The sequence below is a fragment of the Mastomys coucha genome, unplaced genomic scaffold (genome assembly GCF_008632895.1).
Source record: "Mastomys coucha isolate ucsf_1 unplaced genomic scaffold, UCSF_Mcou_1 pScaffold5, whole genome shotgun sequence".
Taxonomy (NCBI): domain Eukaryota; kingdom Metazoa; phylum Chordata; class Mammalia; order Rodentia; family Muridae; genus Mastomys; species Mastomys coucha.
Window position 1 is genome coordinate 23,762,044 of NW_022196911.1, and position 20,067 is coordinate 23,782,110.

At 43.2% G+C, this 20,067-nt stretch overlaps 1 protein-coding gene across 4 annotated transcripts in view; it reads right to left on the bottom strand.

The window, feature by feature from the left end:
* Positions 1-2,381: 2,381 nt before the first annotated feature.
* Pdpk1 (3-phosphoinositide dependent protein kinase 1) overlaps positions 2,382-20,067 on the bottom strand; it is a 75,377-nt gene continuing 57,691 nt past the window's right edge. For 2 of the 4 annotated variants that reach the window (XM_031353219.1, XM_031353218.1), the window contains exons 8-14: positions 17,258-17,326; positions 16,912-17,008; positions 15,115-15,288; positions 11,730-11,947; positions 4,355-4,412; positions 3,428-3,580; positions 2,735-3,070 (exon numbers count right to left, since the gene is read on the bottom strand). In XM_031353219.1, coding sequence (XP_031209079.1) covers positions 2,954-3,070; positions 3,428-3,580; positions 4,355-4,412; positions 11,730-11,947; positions 15,115-15,288; positions 16,912-17,008; positions 17,258-17,326 — 886 coding nt within the window. In that variant the 3' untranslated portion in view covers positions 2,735-2,953. Of the gene's footprint in view, positions 3,071-3,427; positions 3,581-4,354; positions 4,413-11,729; positions 11,948-15,114; positions 15,289-16,911; positions 17,009-17,257; positions 17,327-20,067 lie in introns of all 4 variants that reach the window. The other 2 variants (XM_031353216.1, XM_031353217.1) reach the window with 2 other exon arrangements.

Below are 20,067 nucleotides of genomic sequence, written 5' to 3' on the forward strand. Positions count from 1 at the left end.
AAAAAAATTAGGGAGAGCAAGATCTACATCAAAATGTTCACAGTGGTCTCTGAATGATGGGCCTTCCTTTATTTTTTTTGCTTTCAGAAAGCATACACTTCTTTAAAGAAAGTACACAATTACCTACAGCCCCATGCTGGTATGGGAGTCTGTGCCACACAACTGTCTGCAAGGTTACTTCAAGCATGAATCACAAACACTAGGTGGTCCAAAGAGGGCTGCAGCAGGTAAAGTTCCTATCAGTTTCAGCTTAACACAAGCATCTTTCTCAAAGTGGTTTTTACTGCATCTACTGGGTTTCAGCTCAGAATGACAGCTGAGCCATGCTGCCACTCCCTGGAGTGGAGAGACTCAGCTCTCCATGGGGAGCCCAGTGCCCAGCTGGAGCACAGAAAAACAGGTGGAATTGACCCATACAAGCTAAGTTTCATCTGTGATGCCAAGAGAACCCAGGGTTTAGTGGGCTGTGAGAGGTACAGTCCACGGTACCTAGGTAGAGAAGCCAGAGAACAGTCTTCAACTTTCTTTCCATCCTTGCCATTCTTAGGACACATGATTTCCAGAGGTACTAATAGGACATTTCTCTCTCTCCTTACATACACCCTATATTTACTGTTACACACACACACACACACACACACACACACACACACACACACTGTCGTACAAACTGACACCCAATCCTGTCCTACAAAGTAAGGCACCTGAACACAGGGTGACGGCTCTAAGGACAACTGGAAAATATGAAGGTGATTTAAGCCAGGATAAGAAAAGAATGTGCATGGTTTGTTAAAGAAAAAAAAAATAATCAAGGAAAAGAGGGCAGTAAGGACAAAGGTGACCTGGGAAGAGCTTGGCTGTTGTAGCTTGGACAGTCATGGTGGCCACCTACTACTAGCTCAGCTAAACCCTGATTTTGGAGGTTAGGGTGGTACTTGGTAAAGCCCAGGAGGTAGTGTTGCTCTCCAGGGAAGGAAGCAACAAAGGACTCCCCATATACAGCCAGCCTTGTGGTCTAATTTAAGCCAAGCCCAAGGCCCCTGGTCCCCTTAGTTAAATGCCCTCGTGTGGGAGAGACAGAAAGCCACTCTTACATGTGCAAATGTAGGATGCAGGGCACTCTGAGGGTTAAATAGTGAGCAAGAACAGGACTCCAAGGAGGAAATAGCCAAAAGTACTTAACTAACATAGGCTCTTCAAAAACCAAGAGAAAAGAGTGCCCACTTTCACTCTCAGGCTGACAGCGTACTAGGCCATACCTGTTCCCTGGGTTCTACTGGCAAGTGAGGTCCTGCTCCTTGGTCACCTGAAGCTCTTATCACACAATCTAGCTTAGTCTAAATAAAATCTGTTCCCATCCAGTACTTCCGCCACAGCATGATGGCTGGCTTTTCATTTACACTCCACCCCAGCTTAACAGAATCACTCTTATTGTTAAAAGTTTGAAATAGAATCTTTCCCCCTCTCAGTTTAGACGGCCTGGCCCACAGGTGGTCACTATAGACAAAATAGGGTAACCTCTGTTGTGGGTAATTGGGGGCGCCATTGTGAAAGTCAATAGGAATGGCAACATTGTTGCTGCCTTTGGGACACGGGAGTCTGAGGTGTTGCTGTGAGTAGACTATGAAGGGGGAGATGCCTACTTTTCCCCACTAGACACCAAGGGCCAACTTTCAGGGACATCCTAGTCAAAGAGAGGTTTGAAGCACTCAGAGGCACTCTGCAAGAAATGCCAAAAGAAGTGTCCCAATCCTGGCAAAGAATGCCAGCACAGGCAGGCTCAGATTAAGAGGGCTGTTCCTGTGAGAAGACAGTGATAACGTTCTTTCCAGGGAAGGCCCATACTTAATGGGAGTAGGTAACCAGGCAACATGAGAAGGCTTTTAGATTTTCAATCGTTGTAAAAAATGGACTAGCTAAGAAGTGTTTACCCACAGCATGCTAGGCAGGGCTGGGAGGGATATTGGGACACACCCTAGGGTTTTCTCAGTGCCTGCCTCATAGGGCATGTGGTCTACTCACTTAAACCTGTGCAGAAACTCCCAGGAGGGCCTGCTGCCCCACTTCTCTACATGGAAGCAGCCTAGGCTGGATTCTCTATAGTACCTCCAGCCTTGCCCAGGTTCAGGACAGGATTCTGTATCTGACAATAATCTAGATGGTGTTACCTGGGTGCTGGTACAACAGCAACCCTCCTGGACATATGCTTGGCTTAGTATCTAGTTCACTGGATAAACATCTAGGGAGTAGAACACTAGAGCAGAGCCCAGTAAGGGCGGGCACTTGTAACTACAACAGCCTTCATTCTCCTCAGCAGACAACCTGCCTACTGTAAGGCAGGAACCACAGAAATCATGTCACCAGGAACACACCTGACCACATTTCTAGGGCCATACAAGGGATTCAAGGAAGGGAGAACACATACAAGCTAAGAGCCCTGTACCCACAGTAAGCTGGTGACTACCCCAGAAGGAGTGAAGAGGCTCCTGGTGAAGGATTCTGCAACAACTGGGATAGGCCAGATACACCCAGTCCCTCAGTCACAGCAGGAGCTGTGTGTATCAGGTGGGGAAGGGTAGAGGCAGGCATGCGGTTCCTGTGGACGCTAGGAGGGGCTGGTGATGCCAAATCTGGCCACTGGTCTGGGCAGAAGCTGGGCTACCGTGCAAGGAGCTGGGTCTCCATGGCCACAGCAGTGCATGGAAGCCACCACAGAGCACAGAGAGCAAGCAAAGCGACCCTCAATTCCTGTTTGTTGGCTATTTGTTTTGTTCTTTGTGTGGTTGGGTTCTTTTTTTTCTTCTTTTCTTTTAAATAAAAAAGCTGCAAGGTTTCTGCCATCTATGTTCTCCTCCAGATGGCTGGCAGGTGGTCTGGAAGCGTCCTGGGTGGCGGCCGAGCCGCACTGGGGCAGGTGTCCTGGCAGCGATAGGCAGCCCGGCCGCAGGCCACGTCACTGCACAGCAGCATCTGGAGTGCTCTGGTACTGTTGCCTCCAAACCTCCTGGATCTTTCTGCACCACTTGTGAGCATTCCCGCTTGGATCCATCAGGTAGTATGTCCTGTTAGGCTGCAAAACAGAGCATCTGATGTCCTTCAGGGAGTCTCATCCCCACCCAGCCTGTCTTGCTGTCAGTGCTGCCAGCACCTTTTTGAAGCCTGTGGGCACAGTGGGCTTCTTCATTCTACAAGTGCAGAAACTAAAGTATGTGGGCAGGTGACCTACCAGAAACAAATATCAAGCAGAGTATATTTCCTGGACCAGTTCAGGCCTAAGTGTTGTGTTTGTTCATCTAGGTCTGTCTCTAAGACTCAAGAAGCTGAGCTGACCCTAGGTGCTTCCTAGGCCAAAGCAAGGGCCACTTCCCACAGTGATACAGAAGCCTGTGATGAGACTACAATCAGAACCTTGTAAGGACAGACTCACCGTGTGGACAAAGAAAGTTTTAAAATTCTTGGCTTCTGGTCGGAGTTCTTGTGACCATGGAATTTCACCTTTCAAGACCTTGTTGACAGGATCAACATAATATAAATGTGGCCCTTCTGTGAGTAATAACTGTCGTCGTCTTGCAAATAAACCCTGGTACAAATAAAATAAACTGTTTGATCAAGACACAGATGGGATTAACTGGTAAGTAGCTCAAGACATAGTGACTGACTACCACCTCTCCATTCACCTGACACACTTCCTCCTCAAGCTGGAACCTAGGTCCAACATTACATAAGCACAGGTCTCTGCTGTTTAGCTCACAATATGCCTTTCAATAGCTAGCTTGTAGTGCCCTGGCCCCTCAGTTTTTCTAAGGCTCAGAGTCCTGCCTTTGGCAGGCCAAGCCTCAGCCCACCTTCATAGAGAATCTCACTTCCAGAGTATACACAGCCAGGAAGGGTGTTCAAGAGGCTACTGATGGCAGAGCCTGATACATTCTGCACTACCTGTTGCCCAGAAAACAATAAAGCACCACCCCTGTATTTTCAAATCTTATAATGAAAGACCACTTGCTGGGCTCTGAGAAATGACCCATCCTCCTCAACATGACAGAAACCTTAGCACAGTGAGTTGGGCCTTGTGCAACAATGCCCTGTGGCCAGAGCATAGGGCTGCCTTTCCACAGGACTATGCAACAATGCCCTGTAGCCAGAGCATACGGCTGCCTTCCCACAGGACTGGACTGTTTCCCCGAGAGTCTGGGTGTTCCTAGCTTTAGAAAATCTAGAGATGAACTCCAAAGATCATGCCAAGATGAAGAATGCCATATTCAACAATTCACGGCAGGACCCCAGGGTGAAGAACTGACCTGAGATAGAAACAGTAGGAAGTCATTGGATGAAGAGGATCAGGGAACCGACTCACCTTTCGCTTATCCACTGGGCCCATTTTTAATATTAGATTATTCTCTACAAACTGGTGCCTAAAAAAGAAAGAAAGAAGAATGACCCAGCAGTTCTCCAAGCTCTACCCTTTGGACATTCCCCACAGTGCCTCTGTAGACTTTATATCCATCAAATCCTGTCCCCTACCCCACCCCAAAGATACAGCCTCTCTTCAGGTCCAGGAGCTAGCCCAGATGCAGTGGTGATACAATGTGTACAGACTTTATCTGCTCCTGAGATCATCTTCTAGTTGGAGATATCTGCATAGTAGAAGAAGGTTGGAAGATAGTGCCACAGAAACAAGCTAACACATATCACCACCACCACCACCACCACCATCACACCACATCATATCATCACCACCACCACATCATATCATATCATCACCACCACCACGACCACATCATATCTTATCATCATCACCACCATGTCAAAAAAGCTACAGTAAGGCTGGGTGTGCTGACAATAACTTTAATCCCAGAACTTGGGACACAGGCAGGAAGATCAGGAGTTTAAGGTCATCCTGCCTACATATCAAGTTCTAGGCCAGCCTAGAACACTGCCTCAGAAAACAAAAAGAGCCAAAAAAAAAAAAAAAAAAAAAAAAAAAAAAAAAAAAAAAAAAAAAAAAAAAAAAAAAACATGCTAGAAAAAAAAAAATCAGAGGTTTAGATGCCACTGTAAATCAATATTAAAATCTGAAAATTACTTTTCAAGCCAGGACACCTAAGAGTGCCTAGAATCCAAAGTTATATATAGAATCACAAATCCTTAAAAGATAGCTTCAGATGTGCCTAGTCTTACTGTAACTTGATATGCCAAGGCTTGACATGCAACTCTGAATTCATACATAGCAATATGGCTCTCCTAAAACAGGCAAACTCTGTCATCAATGCCAAAGAGGTGGAGACATGGAGGCTAAGGAGTTCACGCTTCACCCATGGTCAACTACATAATGGCAATGCAATGCAAGACTCCAAAGCCTGTTTTTTTCCTCTGCTCTCCACACAGACCCCAGAAGACGCTGTAAGGACCTGGGTGTAAGGCCCAAGCATAGCGTCACTGTTTCAAAATAGTATTCTGGAGAGTGTAGTGCAGCTGTAATACAGAACTGAGAGTGGCCCTGACATTCCAGACGTCTCTGCTGAGGTGGCTGTACTTAGGTAAGGAGATCTGAGATGCTGTACAGCAGGCACTAATCTGTTTTAAATACCAGCAATCTAGCCTTCAGGCCTCATAATGTTATTCTATTTTACACTTTTAGTTGTATTCATTCTCTGCATGAGTGTTTTGTCTGTATATATGTCAGGAAGGTCATCAGATGGCCTGGAGTTAGAGTTAATGGATGGTTGTGAGCCACTATTTGCTGGAAAATGAACCTGTGTCCTCTCCAAGAACAGCCAGTGCTCTTAGCCATTGAACCATCTCTCCAGCACAGACCTCATGAACTACACTCTGCTCTAACACTGAAGGAATGTTAGCATTATTATTAGCACTATCTTCTCTGGAGTGTAACTACCAACACACAGTCCAGAAAACTTCAACACATGCTTTCAAGTATTTACTCGCCTTTGTTTTATTGTTTTGCTTTGCCTAGAACCTTCACAGACGTGACTGGCCTCAATTCTCTTACCTCTGCCTTTATGTGCTGGGATTACAAGTATATATCACCATTCCCAACTTCAATTATTTAACTAAAAGTAATAAACAAGCCAGGCAGTGGTAGTACACAACTTTAATAGTGCACTTTAATCCTAGCACTTGGGGAAGCAGAGACAGGCAGACTTCTGAGTTCGAGGCCAGCCTGGTCTACAAAGAGAGTTTTAAGACAGCCAGGGCTACACAGAGAAAAGCAACCAATCAATCAATCAAGCAAACAAAAAACCACAAAAAAACCCAAAATGACTCAGTAGTTAAAGGCCCTTGCCAATAAGCCTAACTTCCACACATGCTCTGTGGTGTACACATACACATACATACACAAAATTTATTTATTAGCATGTACCATATATATGCCTACAACTGATTTACTCTACATAAGTGCATCCTTCTTGTTAGTTTTTTAAACCAGTAATTTGCTGAAATAGCCATCTGCAATAGTGTCATTGGTCTTGTTTCCTGGTGATGAAAGGCACCTACTCAATGTTCTTGAAAGGAATGTGATATCCAGTGCTTTGTCTGTGGATCTTCCCATCTCTTCTGTCTACTTTTTCCCCAATGTATTTTCTTGCAGTGATTTTCAGAACTGCTCTCTTCACTGTGAAATGTCTCTTTGGCATGTCATAGAGAGCACGCTCTCCACAGTGATTCTATGCTGGACTGGGTAGGCTAGTTCTAGTCCAGTGGATTGCCACCCTAGTACTAAGGTATTCTGATATCCTTAGAAGGTATGGCTATGCTACAGCCTACTTACCAATTTGCTCCTCTGTGAGCTCTGCAGTTCTTACAGTCATGTTTTCTTCAGAAAACTCAAATCTTCTATGTGTGTGCGCACATACATTTGTACACGTGCAGGCCAGAGTTCAATGTCAGGTGTCTCCCTCATCTGATCGCCTTTTTTTTGTTGTTTTGTTTTATGTGTATCTCTACCTACAGTAGTTTGAACGAGAATGGCCCCCAAAGGCTCATATATTTGAATGCTTAGTCATCAGGGAATGGAACTATTTGAAAGAACTATGAGGTGTGGCCTTTTTGGAGGACATGTGTCATTAGAGGTAGACTTTGAGGTTTCAAAAGCCCACAGCTGGCCCAGTATCTCTCTGTGTATCTACAGATCAGGATGTAAAGCTCCCAGCTATTGCTCCAACTCTTCCCTGCCCCCACACGGGGCCATGCTCCCAACCATGATAATGATACTAGCCCTTAATTAGTGCTTTCTCTTATAGAAAGTTGTCTTGGTCATAGTAGCTCTCCGCAGAACAGAACAATGGCTAGGACACCACTTTACCTTTTTTTAAGATTTATTTATATTCATGAGCCTACATATATGTGTGTATATATGTATGTGCATTTGTGTGTGTGTGTGTGTGTATACAGGTATATATATGCACCATGTACATGCCCGGTACTTGTGACAGTCAGAAAAGGAACTAGAGTTACTGATGGCTGCAAGCCATCATATGCGTACTGGGAATTGAGTCTGAGTTCTCTATAAGAGCAACAACTTTTCTTAGCCATTTTTAAGCTCTCTCCACCAAACCTAGACTTCACCAATTTGGCTAGACTAACTAGTTGCAAACCCCAGCGATCATACTGTCTATGCCTCCCCCACACCTAATTCTTTATGTGGTTGTTAGGACTTGAACTTAGGTCCTCAGGGTTGCACAAGAATTTTACTGACTGAGCCATCTTCATAGCCAGTTATATCTTTTTAGACTTAAATGGTAACTACTGAGAAAATCCTTTGAAGTTATTACCCATGCTCAAATTTGTATTATAAATGTATCAAAAGTTACTGGTTTAGATAAAACTTATAGAAGTTTAATAGTACTTTAATATATTTTTTAATACTATTGCAAAACAGATCAACAAACTTTACTTATATTTCTATATAGGCACATGAATGGTCAGGATTTTAAAGTAATGACTTACTAGATGATTAAAATTACAAATTAACTATAGTAGGTATAACTGAAGATTAGAGTATAGTGGAACTATTAGGATAAAGTAATTTCAAAAATTTACATCTTTAAACCATAATCCTACTACAGAAAATTCAAAGAAAATAACACATATACATTCAATGTACTGTCAAGATAATGCCCACCCTCCAGCATGTGATCACTGAAAAACTCCAATGCATCCTAGTAGCAAGTAACAGTGAGGAAAAGATAAATATTACCTTAGCATTAACATATTAATTTTGTCACAAAGATAGGAAACCCCTGAAGCTCTGCAGAGGCATCACTTTCCCACATAGAACTGAAATAGTTTTTGTATTTTTAAGACAGGGATTCTCTGTAGAGCCCTGGCTGTCCTGGAACTCACTTTGTAGATCAGGCTAGCCCTAAACTCAAGAGATCAGCCTGCCCCTGCCTCCTGAATGCTGGGACTACAACCACCTGGTTTAAGACTGGAAAGGATAGAGAATCCCAAAACCAAAGACAGCAAGCTGGAGATCGTACGCTTCCTGTTCTGTCTAGCACTCACAGCCCTAGGCAGAGGCGAAAACCCCAGAAGAGCTGAAACACATAACCATGGAGACAGTGCTTCTGACCAGGCTCTAAAAGGAAGGGCTCCCACATGAAACTATAGAAAGCAGAGCAGCTGAAGACTCAGCATACAGATGCCCAGGATGCCCTGACTCAGTACTGCTTGGAACTGTACTAACAGCTAAAATTATTTTGATCAAAATCTTCCTTAGATTTCATAATGGGAGAAAATATTGACTAGCCATACTTAACACAGGGATTAATATCTAGAACATGTAAAGAACTATAAAATTAAACACTTAGAAAATCCAAACTATGGATCAATAAATAAGGAACTAAATAGAGTTCTCAAAAGAAGAAAGACAAATGGCTAGTACATGTTTTAAAAAGTATTCAACATCTACTAGAGAAATGCAAATTCAAACAATTTTAAAATCTTATCTCATCCCAGTCAGAATAGCTACCATCAAGAAAACAAATGGTGGGCTGGTGAGATGGCTCAGCGGTTAAGAGTACCGACTGCTTTTCTGAAGGTCCTGAGTTCAAATCCTAGCAACCACGTGGTGGCTCACAACCATCTGTAATGAGATGTAATCAGCTACAGTGTACTTACATATAACAATAAATAAATCTTTGGGCCAGAGTGAGCAGAGGTCCTGAGTTCAATTCCCAGCAACCACATGATGGCTAACAACCATCTGTACAACTACAGTGTACTCATATGCATAAAATAAATAAATAAATCTTTTAAAAGAAAAAGAAAAAAAGAAAATAAATGGTGATGCTGGATGGTGGTGGTGGTTTTGGAGGCAGAGATGCTGGAGGTAGGTCTCTGAGTGTGAGGACAGCCTGGTCTACATAGCATGTTCCAGGATAGCCAGGGCTACACAGAGGAAAGAAGAACTCTTACTTACTGTGTTCAGAGTAGAAATTAGTATGGAGGTCTCTAAAAAGAATAAAATTACAGGGCAGGAGAGACGGCCAGTGGCTAAAAGCATACTCTGTTCTTTCCAAAGGACCTGAGAGCAATTCCCACAACCCACAGCATGGCTCAAATCCACCGATAACTCCCACTCCAGGAGACCTGAGATTCCTCTTCAACACTTCAGGTACCCGCACACAGGGCAGATACAAGCACATGAACAACAAAAAAATTAAAAACAAATCTCAATAACAAAACTAAAACTTGAATTGCCATATGATCCCCTTATGTCACTCCTAGGATATATATAGAGTGTCCATCACAGAGATAGATGCACATCCATGTCTACTGTTCCATTCTTCACAACAGCAAGAAAAGGGAACAATCCTAGTCTGCATCAAAGGATGAATGGATGTGAAAAGTGGCCCATGGGGCTCTCACCTGTAACTGCAACACTTAGATGGCTAAAATAGGAGTACACTCATAAGTTCAAGGCCACCTTGGGTTCACAGTTCATTCTACCTCAGTGAGACTGTATCTCAAAAGAAAAGAGTTACAGGAAATCATGTCCTCGCATGTGCAGATCCTACTTCTAATTTGTGTGTGGGCATGTGCTCACATGCAAGTGTACACGTGCGTGCACATGTATGGAGTGGGGACTTTTGAGAACAAGTGTAGGTCATGAAACTAGAACAAGAACCATAAGGGGCAAAGGAAAGCCTTAAGGAAGGCTAAGGAAGGGTAAGGGAAATTTCAAAAGGGTTAGGGTTAGGGATAATAGAATAAATGTAATCTTAACCAGGCAGTGGTAGCACATGCCTTTAAGCCCAACACTGGGAAGGCAGAGCCAGGCAGAACTCTGTGAGTTCCAGGACAGCCTGGGTCATACAGAGAAACCCTGTCTCAACAAAACAAAACAAACAAAAAGAGATACATGTCATCTGAAAGTAGAATGGACACTACTGGAGGTAGGAGGAGTACAAACCTAGGGGTGGCAAGGGGATGGGATGGAGAACCAATAAAAACAAAACACATATGGGAATGCCACAATGAAGCCATATTAATTAAAAGATGAACAAATAAGGAGCTGGAGAAATGGCTCAGCATTTACAGCTCTTCTAAAGGACCCGAGGTTAATTCCCAGCACCCACACCAAGTGGCTCACAAACACCTGTAATTCCAGCTCCAGGGGACCCAACACTTCTGGCCTCCTCATATACCTGCACTCATGTGAACAAAAAAACCCACATATACATAACTTTTTAAAAAATCTTTTTTAAAATGATAAATAATGATAAATAAAAAGAGCAAAATCAAAAATCCTTTTCTCCTATCCTTAATAGTACTAGCACCTTAGGAAAGAAGGAGTTAAGAGACAAACTCCTCAGAATTATAGAGTATCTCTAGGAGCCAATATCTACATTTAATTTTTCTAGAGAAAATACATTTTGGTGGTAAGACATTCTAGTCACCTGCATCCCTCGGAAAAAGCTACTAAGGGTTCTCCTCCTCCTCACAAGTCTCCTGAGTCTTGTACATTCTTCCCTCCTGCCTTAAAAAGCCCTCAGCTTCTTCCTCCCATTACACCCAAATACATATTCCTGAGAGAGCTCATTGCCACAAAAAATGTTGAAGTGTAATGGGGATAGATATACTCAAATTATATTATATACATGTATAAGATTGTCAGAGAATAAACTTTTAAAAATTTAAAAGTTAAACCATAAAAATACGAGAAGGAAAAGGCATTGTGGCACACAACTTTAATCCTAGTGTTTGGGGGGCAGAGGCAAGCAGGTTTGTATCAGTTTGAGGCCAGTGTGGTTTACATAGTGGCCTTGTCAAAAAGGCCTTTTGACTTTGTCCAAATAAAAGGGGAGGGGGGGAGTGGTGGGGTGCCTGGTAAAAATACTGCAGCCCTTTTCAGAAGACTCAGATTTAAAACAGGAACCAGTTGGATGGGCATTGTAAAGTTACAAGTATAAAACAAACCCCATCAACAGACTAAAGAAATAAGCTGAAGAAAATGTTGGCAGGATAGAGAATAGATTTCATGTGTGTGTGTGTGTATGTCTTAAAATCAATTTTTAAAGATGTAAAAGCATGTAAAAAAATTGTTGAAGAAACAATGTAACTCAAGCCCCATTCCTGAGGTCTACTGACCTGGGAACTTTGTTCCTTTGAAAAGCACTGAGAGGTGAGGCCAGGCCAGCTAGCCCAGCCAAGTCTGCTCCCAGATACCCTGTATTCTGGACGGGGTTGTTAATGCCTATAGTCCTTACCAAGGGTTTCCACCAGCTTGCTTTTCCAATAACAACCTTTTTTCATCTTCTGAAAACTGTAAGTCTAGTTCAAAAGAGTTAGTGTCCAAATCATGGATGTACTGCTCTATGTTGCTGCCCGACCTCTGGGGCAGGCTGGCATCCACCGTAGACAGGGAGTGGGAAGAGGAGGAGGATGACACCTGCATGCAGCCAAACTGGCTCAGGAGATTGTCGTACTGCAGGGAAGAAGGAGAAGAGAAAGCTACCTTAATTTGTCTTTAAGTCCAAAGACCCCTCTCCCACATTGCCTGCCCCCCCCCACAGCCACTCATAACCTGGCAAGCTTACACACACTTCAAAGGCAGATGGACTACCTGTCCCTTTTGATGTATATAGGCACTCTCTTCTAATGGCTATTGGACCACTGAACCAAGGCAAGTCTGGACCTTCTGCTACAGGTTCCTCTTCTGATAGAAACAGAAGTCAAAGAGGGGCTATACCAAATCCTTCATCTCCAGGGAAAAGGAACCTGGGACCCTCACCCACCATAGCACCTCAAGCCATGCTGCTGACAGGAAACTCAGTAATCAAGTGAAATTTCCTTTTAGTCCAGGGGTCTTAGGTTTTAGAGTCACTGCATACATAGCTTGATTTAGCTTACATTTGATTTTTTCTTTTTTCTTTTTTGGTTTTTCAAGAGAGGGTATCTCTGTGTAGTCCTGGCCATCCTCGAACTCAGAAATCCACCTGCCTCTGCCTCCCAAGTGCTGGGATTAAAGGCATGCATCAACATTGCCCGGCTAATTTGATTTTTTAAAGTACAAGCCAATGTTGACACTGAAAGCAAAACTATTCACAACATGCCACATGAGCAGCTCATAGTCTATCTAGCATACTCCCAGGCAATGACAGGGCAAAGATTTTTGAACATGCTAAAGTTAGGTATGACCACCCTGGGCAGATAGCTATGTTGGGTGCAGGCCTCACCCTCCTGAGCCGTACCTTCCATTATAACCTGAGTTTCCAGAAAGAGAGCCCCGGCTACTAATCTACAGAGATCAGCCCCTAGCCTCTGCAGATTCTACAAGCCCTGTGTCCACCTCCTTGCTGTTGCCCAGTGGCCCTCAGCCACACAGCAGTCACAGCTCCATCTGCTGACTTCAGATTCACATGCTAACATTGTCTCCACTTCCTTCAAGAAGGTTCCCCAGTGAGAGGAATGATGTCTTTGCTTCAATTTACAGAGATGACTACCATACTTCTACTGGAGGGAGAGGTATCCCCACAAAAACTTTCAGAGACAGTATATGGCTTCAATTTCTGACACAGAAACTGAAGCTCAGAGTCACTTTCCTCTAGCCAACACTGAATTTAAAACCAGCACAAAGCTGCCCCTCCACACCACTGAGCTGCCCCAACAATGTAGAAGGAGTACCTTCAGAGTAGACATCATCTGTTCCAGGCCCAGTCTCACTATCTAAAGGTGAACTCTTGTTCAGGAAACTATTTGCCTAGATACTTACATAGCCCTTAAACCACACTGAAAGAGCTGAGCACCCATCAGAACCAGATTGCTGCCACCCAGAACCAGATTATATAGGTAGAAGTTTATCAAAGCTTTCAATAAAATAGCCATGTCCTCAGCAGTGCAGAGCAGGCCTGCAGAGATGCTTAGATATATATGCATGTACAAACACACATGAAGAAACACTCCTGGCTGCTGAGATTGAAGATGATGGAGCTTATGCTTTCCCTAAAAAATAGCTGTCCTTGGGAGTGAAGGGAAGAAGGCACAGAGACCATAGGATGAAGGACTGCCTCCCATCCCTGGTTACCTTCCGCAAGGGTGATAGTCCTAGTAGAGAGGATTCCACCAGCACTACATGACAGGACCCAAAAAGACACCACTCATGAGCATTTAAGAGGCTTTGGGCATAGGGGCAGGAACTCCTGACTCAGGGCCTACATCTCTACAGGGAGCACACTACACAGAAACTAGCCAATGTTAGTAAAGACACACTTGAGTTTCATTCCCTACAAGTCTAGGCACAAAGAACATTTTAGGAAAAAATGGGAGATATGCCAAATAGCAATGGCTTTAATTTAGCTTTAGAAGGCCTTCTTTGTTTGGGTTTTCTGTTTGTTTTGTTCTGAGACAGTGCCTATCTTTGTAGCCAGACTGGTCATGAACTTTTCAATCTTTGTATTTACTATTTTATGTATACAGGACTTCTGCTTGCACACCATCCATCCATCTATCTATCGAGAGAGATCTAGATAGACAGAAGGCAGACAGACAGATGTGTGTGCTTAGTGTTCCCAGAGGGCAGAAAAGGTGTTGGATCTTCTGGGACTGAAATTATAGACAGTTGTAGGCCAACTTGTGGTTGCTAGGAATCAAACTCATAACAGCTGGAAGGGAGAGAAGGTTCTCAAGCACTGAGTCACCTCTCCAGCTCCAGCTTTCAACCTTCTTGCCTTAGCCTTCTGAATGTTGAGATCACACCCATTTGCCCCCAACCCTGGGTGCTTTGGAAGGCTGTTATGTTAATGTTAGAATTGCTCAGTCAGTTGAACAGAATTCTATGCATGGCAACTGGTTAAAAACAAGCCAAGAAAACAGAAATCAAATGAGGAAAACTAATTTGAATCAATCAATAAATTTTATATCGATAAAATATAAAGGTCATAATGAAAGAAGAGTCTGGGTAAGTGAGACTGAAACCATGGAAGCAAGATGTGGTTTCTTTTATCTATTTCTTTTGCTTGTATTTCCCATTTATCAAGAGAGAATGTTTTAAAAATAGAGCATATTTAAGGTCTTGTGTCTGTTTTCAATTCTTCAGAAACAAGCCACCTTGATGCCGATGACAGCAACAAACCCAGGTGGTACTCCTGGGGACAGAGTAGGCACCTGCTGCTGAGCATCAAGCTCAGACCCTCCCACTTCACATCCCTGGAAACTCAAATCAGTAGCATTTTGGGTTCTCTTGGAAAAATGAAAAGCATTCCAGACCATTTAAAAAAAAAAAATCAGAAAAGCTCTGAACCAAAAGCTAGCAATGATGAGCTCCGGAAGACTCAGTGTTAGGCGGTGAGGGATTATTATGGATCTGTAGATGGTCTCTCATCTACAGGTCCAGACCACATCCTGCCTCCCTTCTATCCCCCAAACAGGTAAAAGCTCATCAGCTGAAGAAATAAGAACAGGAATCAGCCTACACAGGTGTGCTGGTCATTTACTTACTATAGCAAAGCAGTCAACCATCACCAAGTCCACAATATTCACTCACACATTTTAACCAGTAACAGCACAAATTAATGTCCCAAGGAGTCATATTCACATAGCATGGCAAGCAGGATTTCTTTTTTCCTGGACTACTCCCCATGTGTGCCAGCTTACGTTGCCATAGCAGTCTTCATCATCCTCTGACATGGCTGGTAAGTAAGCTGTTAGCTTTGGAGGTGTCTGCTGGTGCAAATTCTCCCACGTGATGGACTCAAAGAATGGATGAGCTTTGAGAGGCCCGTACCCTTCCATCTCTTCACAGCCTAAACGCTTTGTGGCATCTAAAACCTTAAATGATAGCCAAGACATGTCACCGTAAGGACTGAAATGTAATTACTTGTTTGTTTATTCTGTGGAAGTGTTTTCAAGGCCTGAGGCCTCCTGGAAAGAACAGGGACACTGTGGTCCATCCCCAGTGCTCTTCATGCCATGGCAGAAAAAGCCAAGACTGACTAGGACTCTTGCCTCAGACCAAGGTTTTGCCCCTTTCTTTCCACAGGTAAAAACAAATCTCAACCTCAAAATACAGAGGGCAACAACAAGAGGGCATTGGATCCCATTACAGATGATTGTGAGTCACCATGAGGTTGCTGGGATTTAAACTCAGAACCTCTGGAAGAGCAGTCAATGCTCTTAACCACTGAGCCATCTCTCCAGCCCCAACAACAAGTATCTTTAAAGCCCGAAGCTCAGAATGTTATAAAATGATGTAGTAGTAGGTTCGCTACACACAGGGCAGGCCCCACTCCCAAGACTGGCTGGACAACCTAAGCTGGACTTGATGGGGTAAAGGGGTTGGGGAGGGAGGGAGGGAGGGAGGGAAGGAGGGAAGGAGGGAAGGAGGGAAGGAGGGAGGGAGAGAGGAAGGGAGGGAGAGAGGGAGGGAGGGAGAGAGGGAGGGAGGGAGGAAGAAATTCCAAAACTGGGAAGGGATTGGGAGGGTAATAACAGAGAGAGTTGGGAAGTATATATGTTGAAAATATAATGTCTAAAATTCTTAAAGAATAAAAATATTATTTAAGAAAAGAGAAAGAAATACTACTGAAAACAAAATAAAAATGCTGCTGGGTGGGTGTGGTAGACGGATCTCTGTTGAGTTCAAGGCCAGCCTGGTTTACAAAGTAAGTTCCAGGAGAGCTGGGCCTGTTACACAGAAAAACCCTGTCTGAAAAAAATGAAGGAAAATAAAACCAGACATGGTGGTGCATAACTATATCACAGGCAGAGGCAGGAGAGCTGACAAGCATTTAGGACAATTTTTGGCCTATACAGCAAGTCTCTGTCTTAAAACGAATAAAGATAAAACTTCCAACACAAGGAAAAAATTAACTGACTGCTTCTAAGATCAAAGAAAATGAACAATCAGGCTCTCACTGGGTGAAATATACCTCTTAAAAGGGCTGTGGCATAGCCACTCCTAAGCCTGAAAGGCTGAATTAAACCCATTCTCTACTGAGGGTAATGAAGGAAGAGTCCAGAAGGATGGCTGAGAAGAAGCAACCCAGGCCTACCCAGGAATATAGGATTGGCCCTGATTCTTAAAGAATTAGGAAGGAAGCAAACAGGGCTGAGATCCACAGCTTCTGAACATAAAAATGGCACATCTTTCTAGGGTGACTCTTTTTCTCTCTACCTTGTCACCTTGATCTTTAAAGTCTTCATGTAGCTTACACTCTAAAGTTGGCATTGGCAGATGTCACTGAAGTAAGATTTACAGACATCTGTCACTGGGATAAACCCAGGCAATCACTTAAAATGTTAACAAACATGCAAAATAATAGGAAAAAATTAGGCACTGGAAAAGTGAAAGGGAATATAATGAAGTAAGATAAAAATATTTGACTCTTTGACTATATAACCACTGTAAACACATCTTTCAAAAGAATGCCCAAGAAAATTAAAAATACTTACCAAGAGTTTTTCCACAAGATCTCTTGCCTTAGGGAAGAATTTTTCTGGGAAATCATATTCCAGCTTAATGATCTTCTGAAATATAAGATATTCATTTCTGTGAATTAAAAAACAAAAGCTGTTATTTGGGCAAGGGTTTTTCAAATCTCTAGTGCTACTTGTACTTTTATAGAACAACCCAAAGTCACCCTCGCCTCCCAGGCCATATCTTACTAAAGGTCCCAAGCATCACACATTCATAAGTTGTGGTGGAAGTTCTGCCCCAAATGGGTACAACCAGTAGCTGTTGGCAGTGGGGTGTGTAGTGATAAGCTCAGAAGCCTGAGATGTACAGGATCCCTCTTACCCGGCTCTGAAGGGTGGGAGTCCTGCCACAAGCTGATAGATTATACATCCAAGGGCCCAAAGGTCTGAACTTTAAGGTAGGGAAAACACAAAGAAAAACGGCATTGGTATAATTTAAATGACAAATAAGGTTCATTTTACAGTCTCTGTCTATACCACCCAGGCTTCAGCCTCCTATTTACTCCTATTCCTTAAGACCATCCTTAAGATGTTGGAAGTTTGAGTTTGTGACTCAGGTCACATCTCCCTGTGACAGAAACAAGTACCAAGTGGTTTATCTCCCCTGCAGATGTCACTTCTACTGCAGGTTAACAACTTCCCTTTCTCATTCTGAAAGATGAACATAATTCACTGCCAACATGCTGCCACACCAGGCTGCTACAGATCAGGTAAGGTGGGAGTTGAAGATGAATGCTAACCACAACTTCTGGAAGCTTAAGGGAGAAGCTCCCGTGGTTAGGCAATGCGACTGGGAGAGACAGCTTTGTCACTGTAGGATGATATGCTATGATTACCTCACATGTTCTATGGACATGATTTGTGCTTACCTCAGGAGAGATGAGAGTTGGATGCATGTGAGGCTCAAAAGGACCTTCCCAGGATGTACACAATATATGGTCTGCACCCTGTCCTTCCCTTTTTGGACTCTGTTAAACAAAGTCCTGTTCCCCTTCTAAAAATATCTAGACTAGGCCTAGATGGCACATGCCTTTAATCCCAGGACTTGAGGCAGAGGCAGGTAGATCTCTGAGTTCAAGGCTAGCGTTGTTTACAAATTGAGTTCCAGGATAGCAGTGTGTCTCAAAAAACTAAAACAAAACAAAACAAAAATTTAGACTGTCCATTTTATTTGTAATTATTCTTTTGTCTTTTGAGAAAGGGTCATACAGACTGCCCAAGCTGACCCCAAATTCACAAGAGTCTCAATCTTTATGTTTCAGTTTTCCAAGTGTACCATTCTAAATTTCTCTTAGTTTCCTCAATATAGATAGATGTCACAGATGCACAGCTATCAGGAGCCCTGAGATTGGCCTCTCTCCTGTCAAAAAGCGGTCTCCTGGAATGTCTGGCTTTCCTGTGCTCTCGAGTCACTGATATGACATGACACACCTGATTTTACCTCCCATTCTCAACTATCCCCAAGTACTAGGTGTATGCAGGTTTTGTGGGGAGCTAGCAGTAGTTTGGTATCATAGGATATAAACAACCACCACCACTTAAGACAACAGCAGGCACAAAATCAAATCTTATAGCCAAGCTCTATCCTTGCTGGATGTCACTAGCACTTGCAGGCCAGGGATAGGTAAGGTCCCGAAACTGAACACAATTCTAAAACTTAGAAATCTGAGTTATACATTAACAGTGTGAAGGAATAAAAAATTATTTTATATATAGCTGGTAACTACGTTAGAGAGGGGTATTTGCTTGCACTTGGTTTTTTGTTTGTTTTGTTTTTGTTTTGTTTTTGTTTTGGTTTTTTCGAGACAGGGTTTCTCTGTGTAAACGTGGCTGTCCTGGAACTCACTCTGTAGACCAGGCTGGCCTTGAACTCAGAAATCCACCTGCCTCTGCCTCCCAAGTGCTGGGATTAAAGGCGTGCGCCACCACTGCCTGGCATGCATTTAGTTTTTGAGACAAAATCTTATCCAGTTCAGTATAGCCTAGAACTACTGCTAGAGCTGAAGACTTATGCCTGATCTTGCTCCTACCTCAATCGCTAGAAGAAAAAAGTATGCACTACTATGCATACCTCACTATTTGTGTGTATTTTATTTTCTGTGTATATCTTGCCTATATGTATGCATTTGCACCACGAGTCTACGATACCTTTGTAGGCCAGAAGAGGGCTTCACACCATCCTAGACTGGAGTTAGAAATGTTTGTGAACCACCATGTGGGTGCTAAGAATTGCCTAGGTCTTCTGGAACAACAGCCACTGCTCTTAACCACTGAGCCCTCTCTCCAGCCCTATCCTACTGTTTTCTATGCCTGGTCTTCTTTAGTCTTTGTCTAGGTAAAACAGGGAGTGAAACAAGAAAATCATGTAGCAAAGTAGCCACACCAAAACAGCAGCAGAAGGGCAGGGTAAAGCCAAACCACCCGGGCCTCTCAAAGCCCCCAGAATGTGGGAACTTCCACAGTAAGGGCTTAGGGAGCTTCTCCTCGTGGGATATCTCAGCATTGTGTCTTCATTTGCATTCTGGCTCTGGAAGTAGCATACCAAGGCTTTCTAAAGTCTCAGCTGGTTTCCAAAGTCTTAAAACCTTGAAGTAGGAACTCCAAAGCTCCAGTTCTATCTGTTTCATCAGAGGGAAGAGAGGGTAAGCCTGAGGCCAAGTGCCTGTTCCATCCCCAGGGTACATATAGGCATATCAGCACTACCTACAGAATAGGACAGCTCAATAAATTATGATGCTCTGATGCAACAGAAAAAAACGAAGAGCTGGAATAAAGATGTAAACAGGTACTTTTAATGAATCAGGTGATGCATCATCATGAAACCAAGAGAACTCATACTGGGTATACTATATGACTGTATATGTTTAAGAACTTCAAACATTCAAATACTGCACCAGAAAAAAAAAATGACAAGAAAAGTACCAATTATCTGTGAACATACATACAGAGACTAATTTTCTATAGTATATAATAATATAGGCATTCCTATAAATTATTAGGAAAAAAAGACCCTCAATATTTTAGTGAGCTTCACAAGACTTAAAATTCAAAAGCAAAAGCCGGGCATGGTGGTGCATGCCTTTAATCCCAGCACTTGGGAGGCAGAGGCAGGCAGATTTCTGAGTTCAAGGC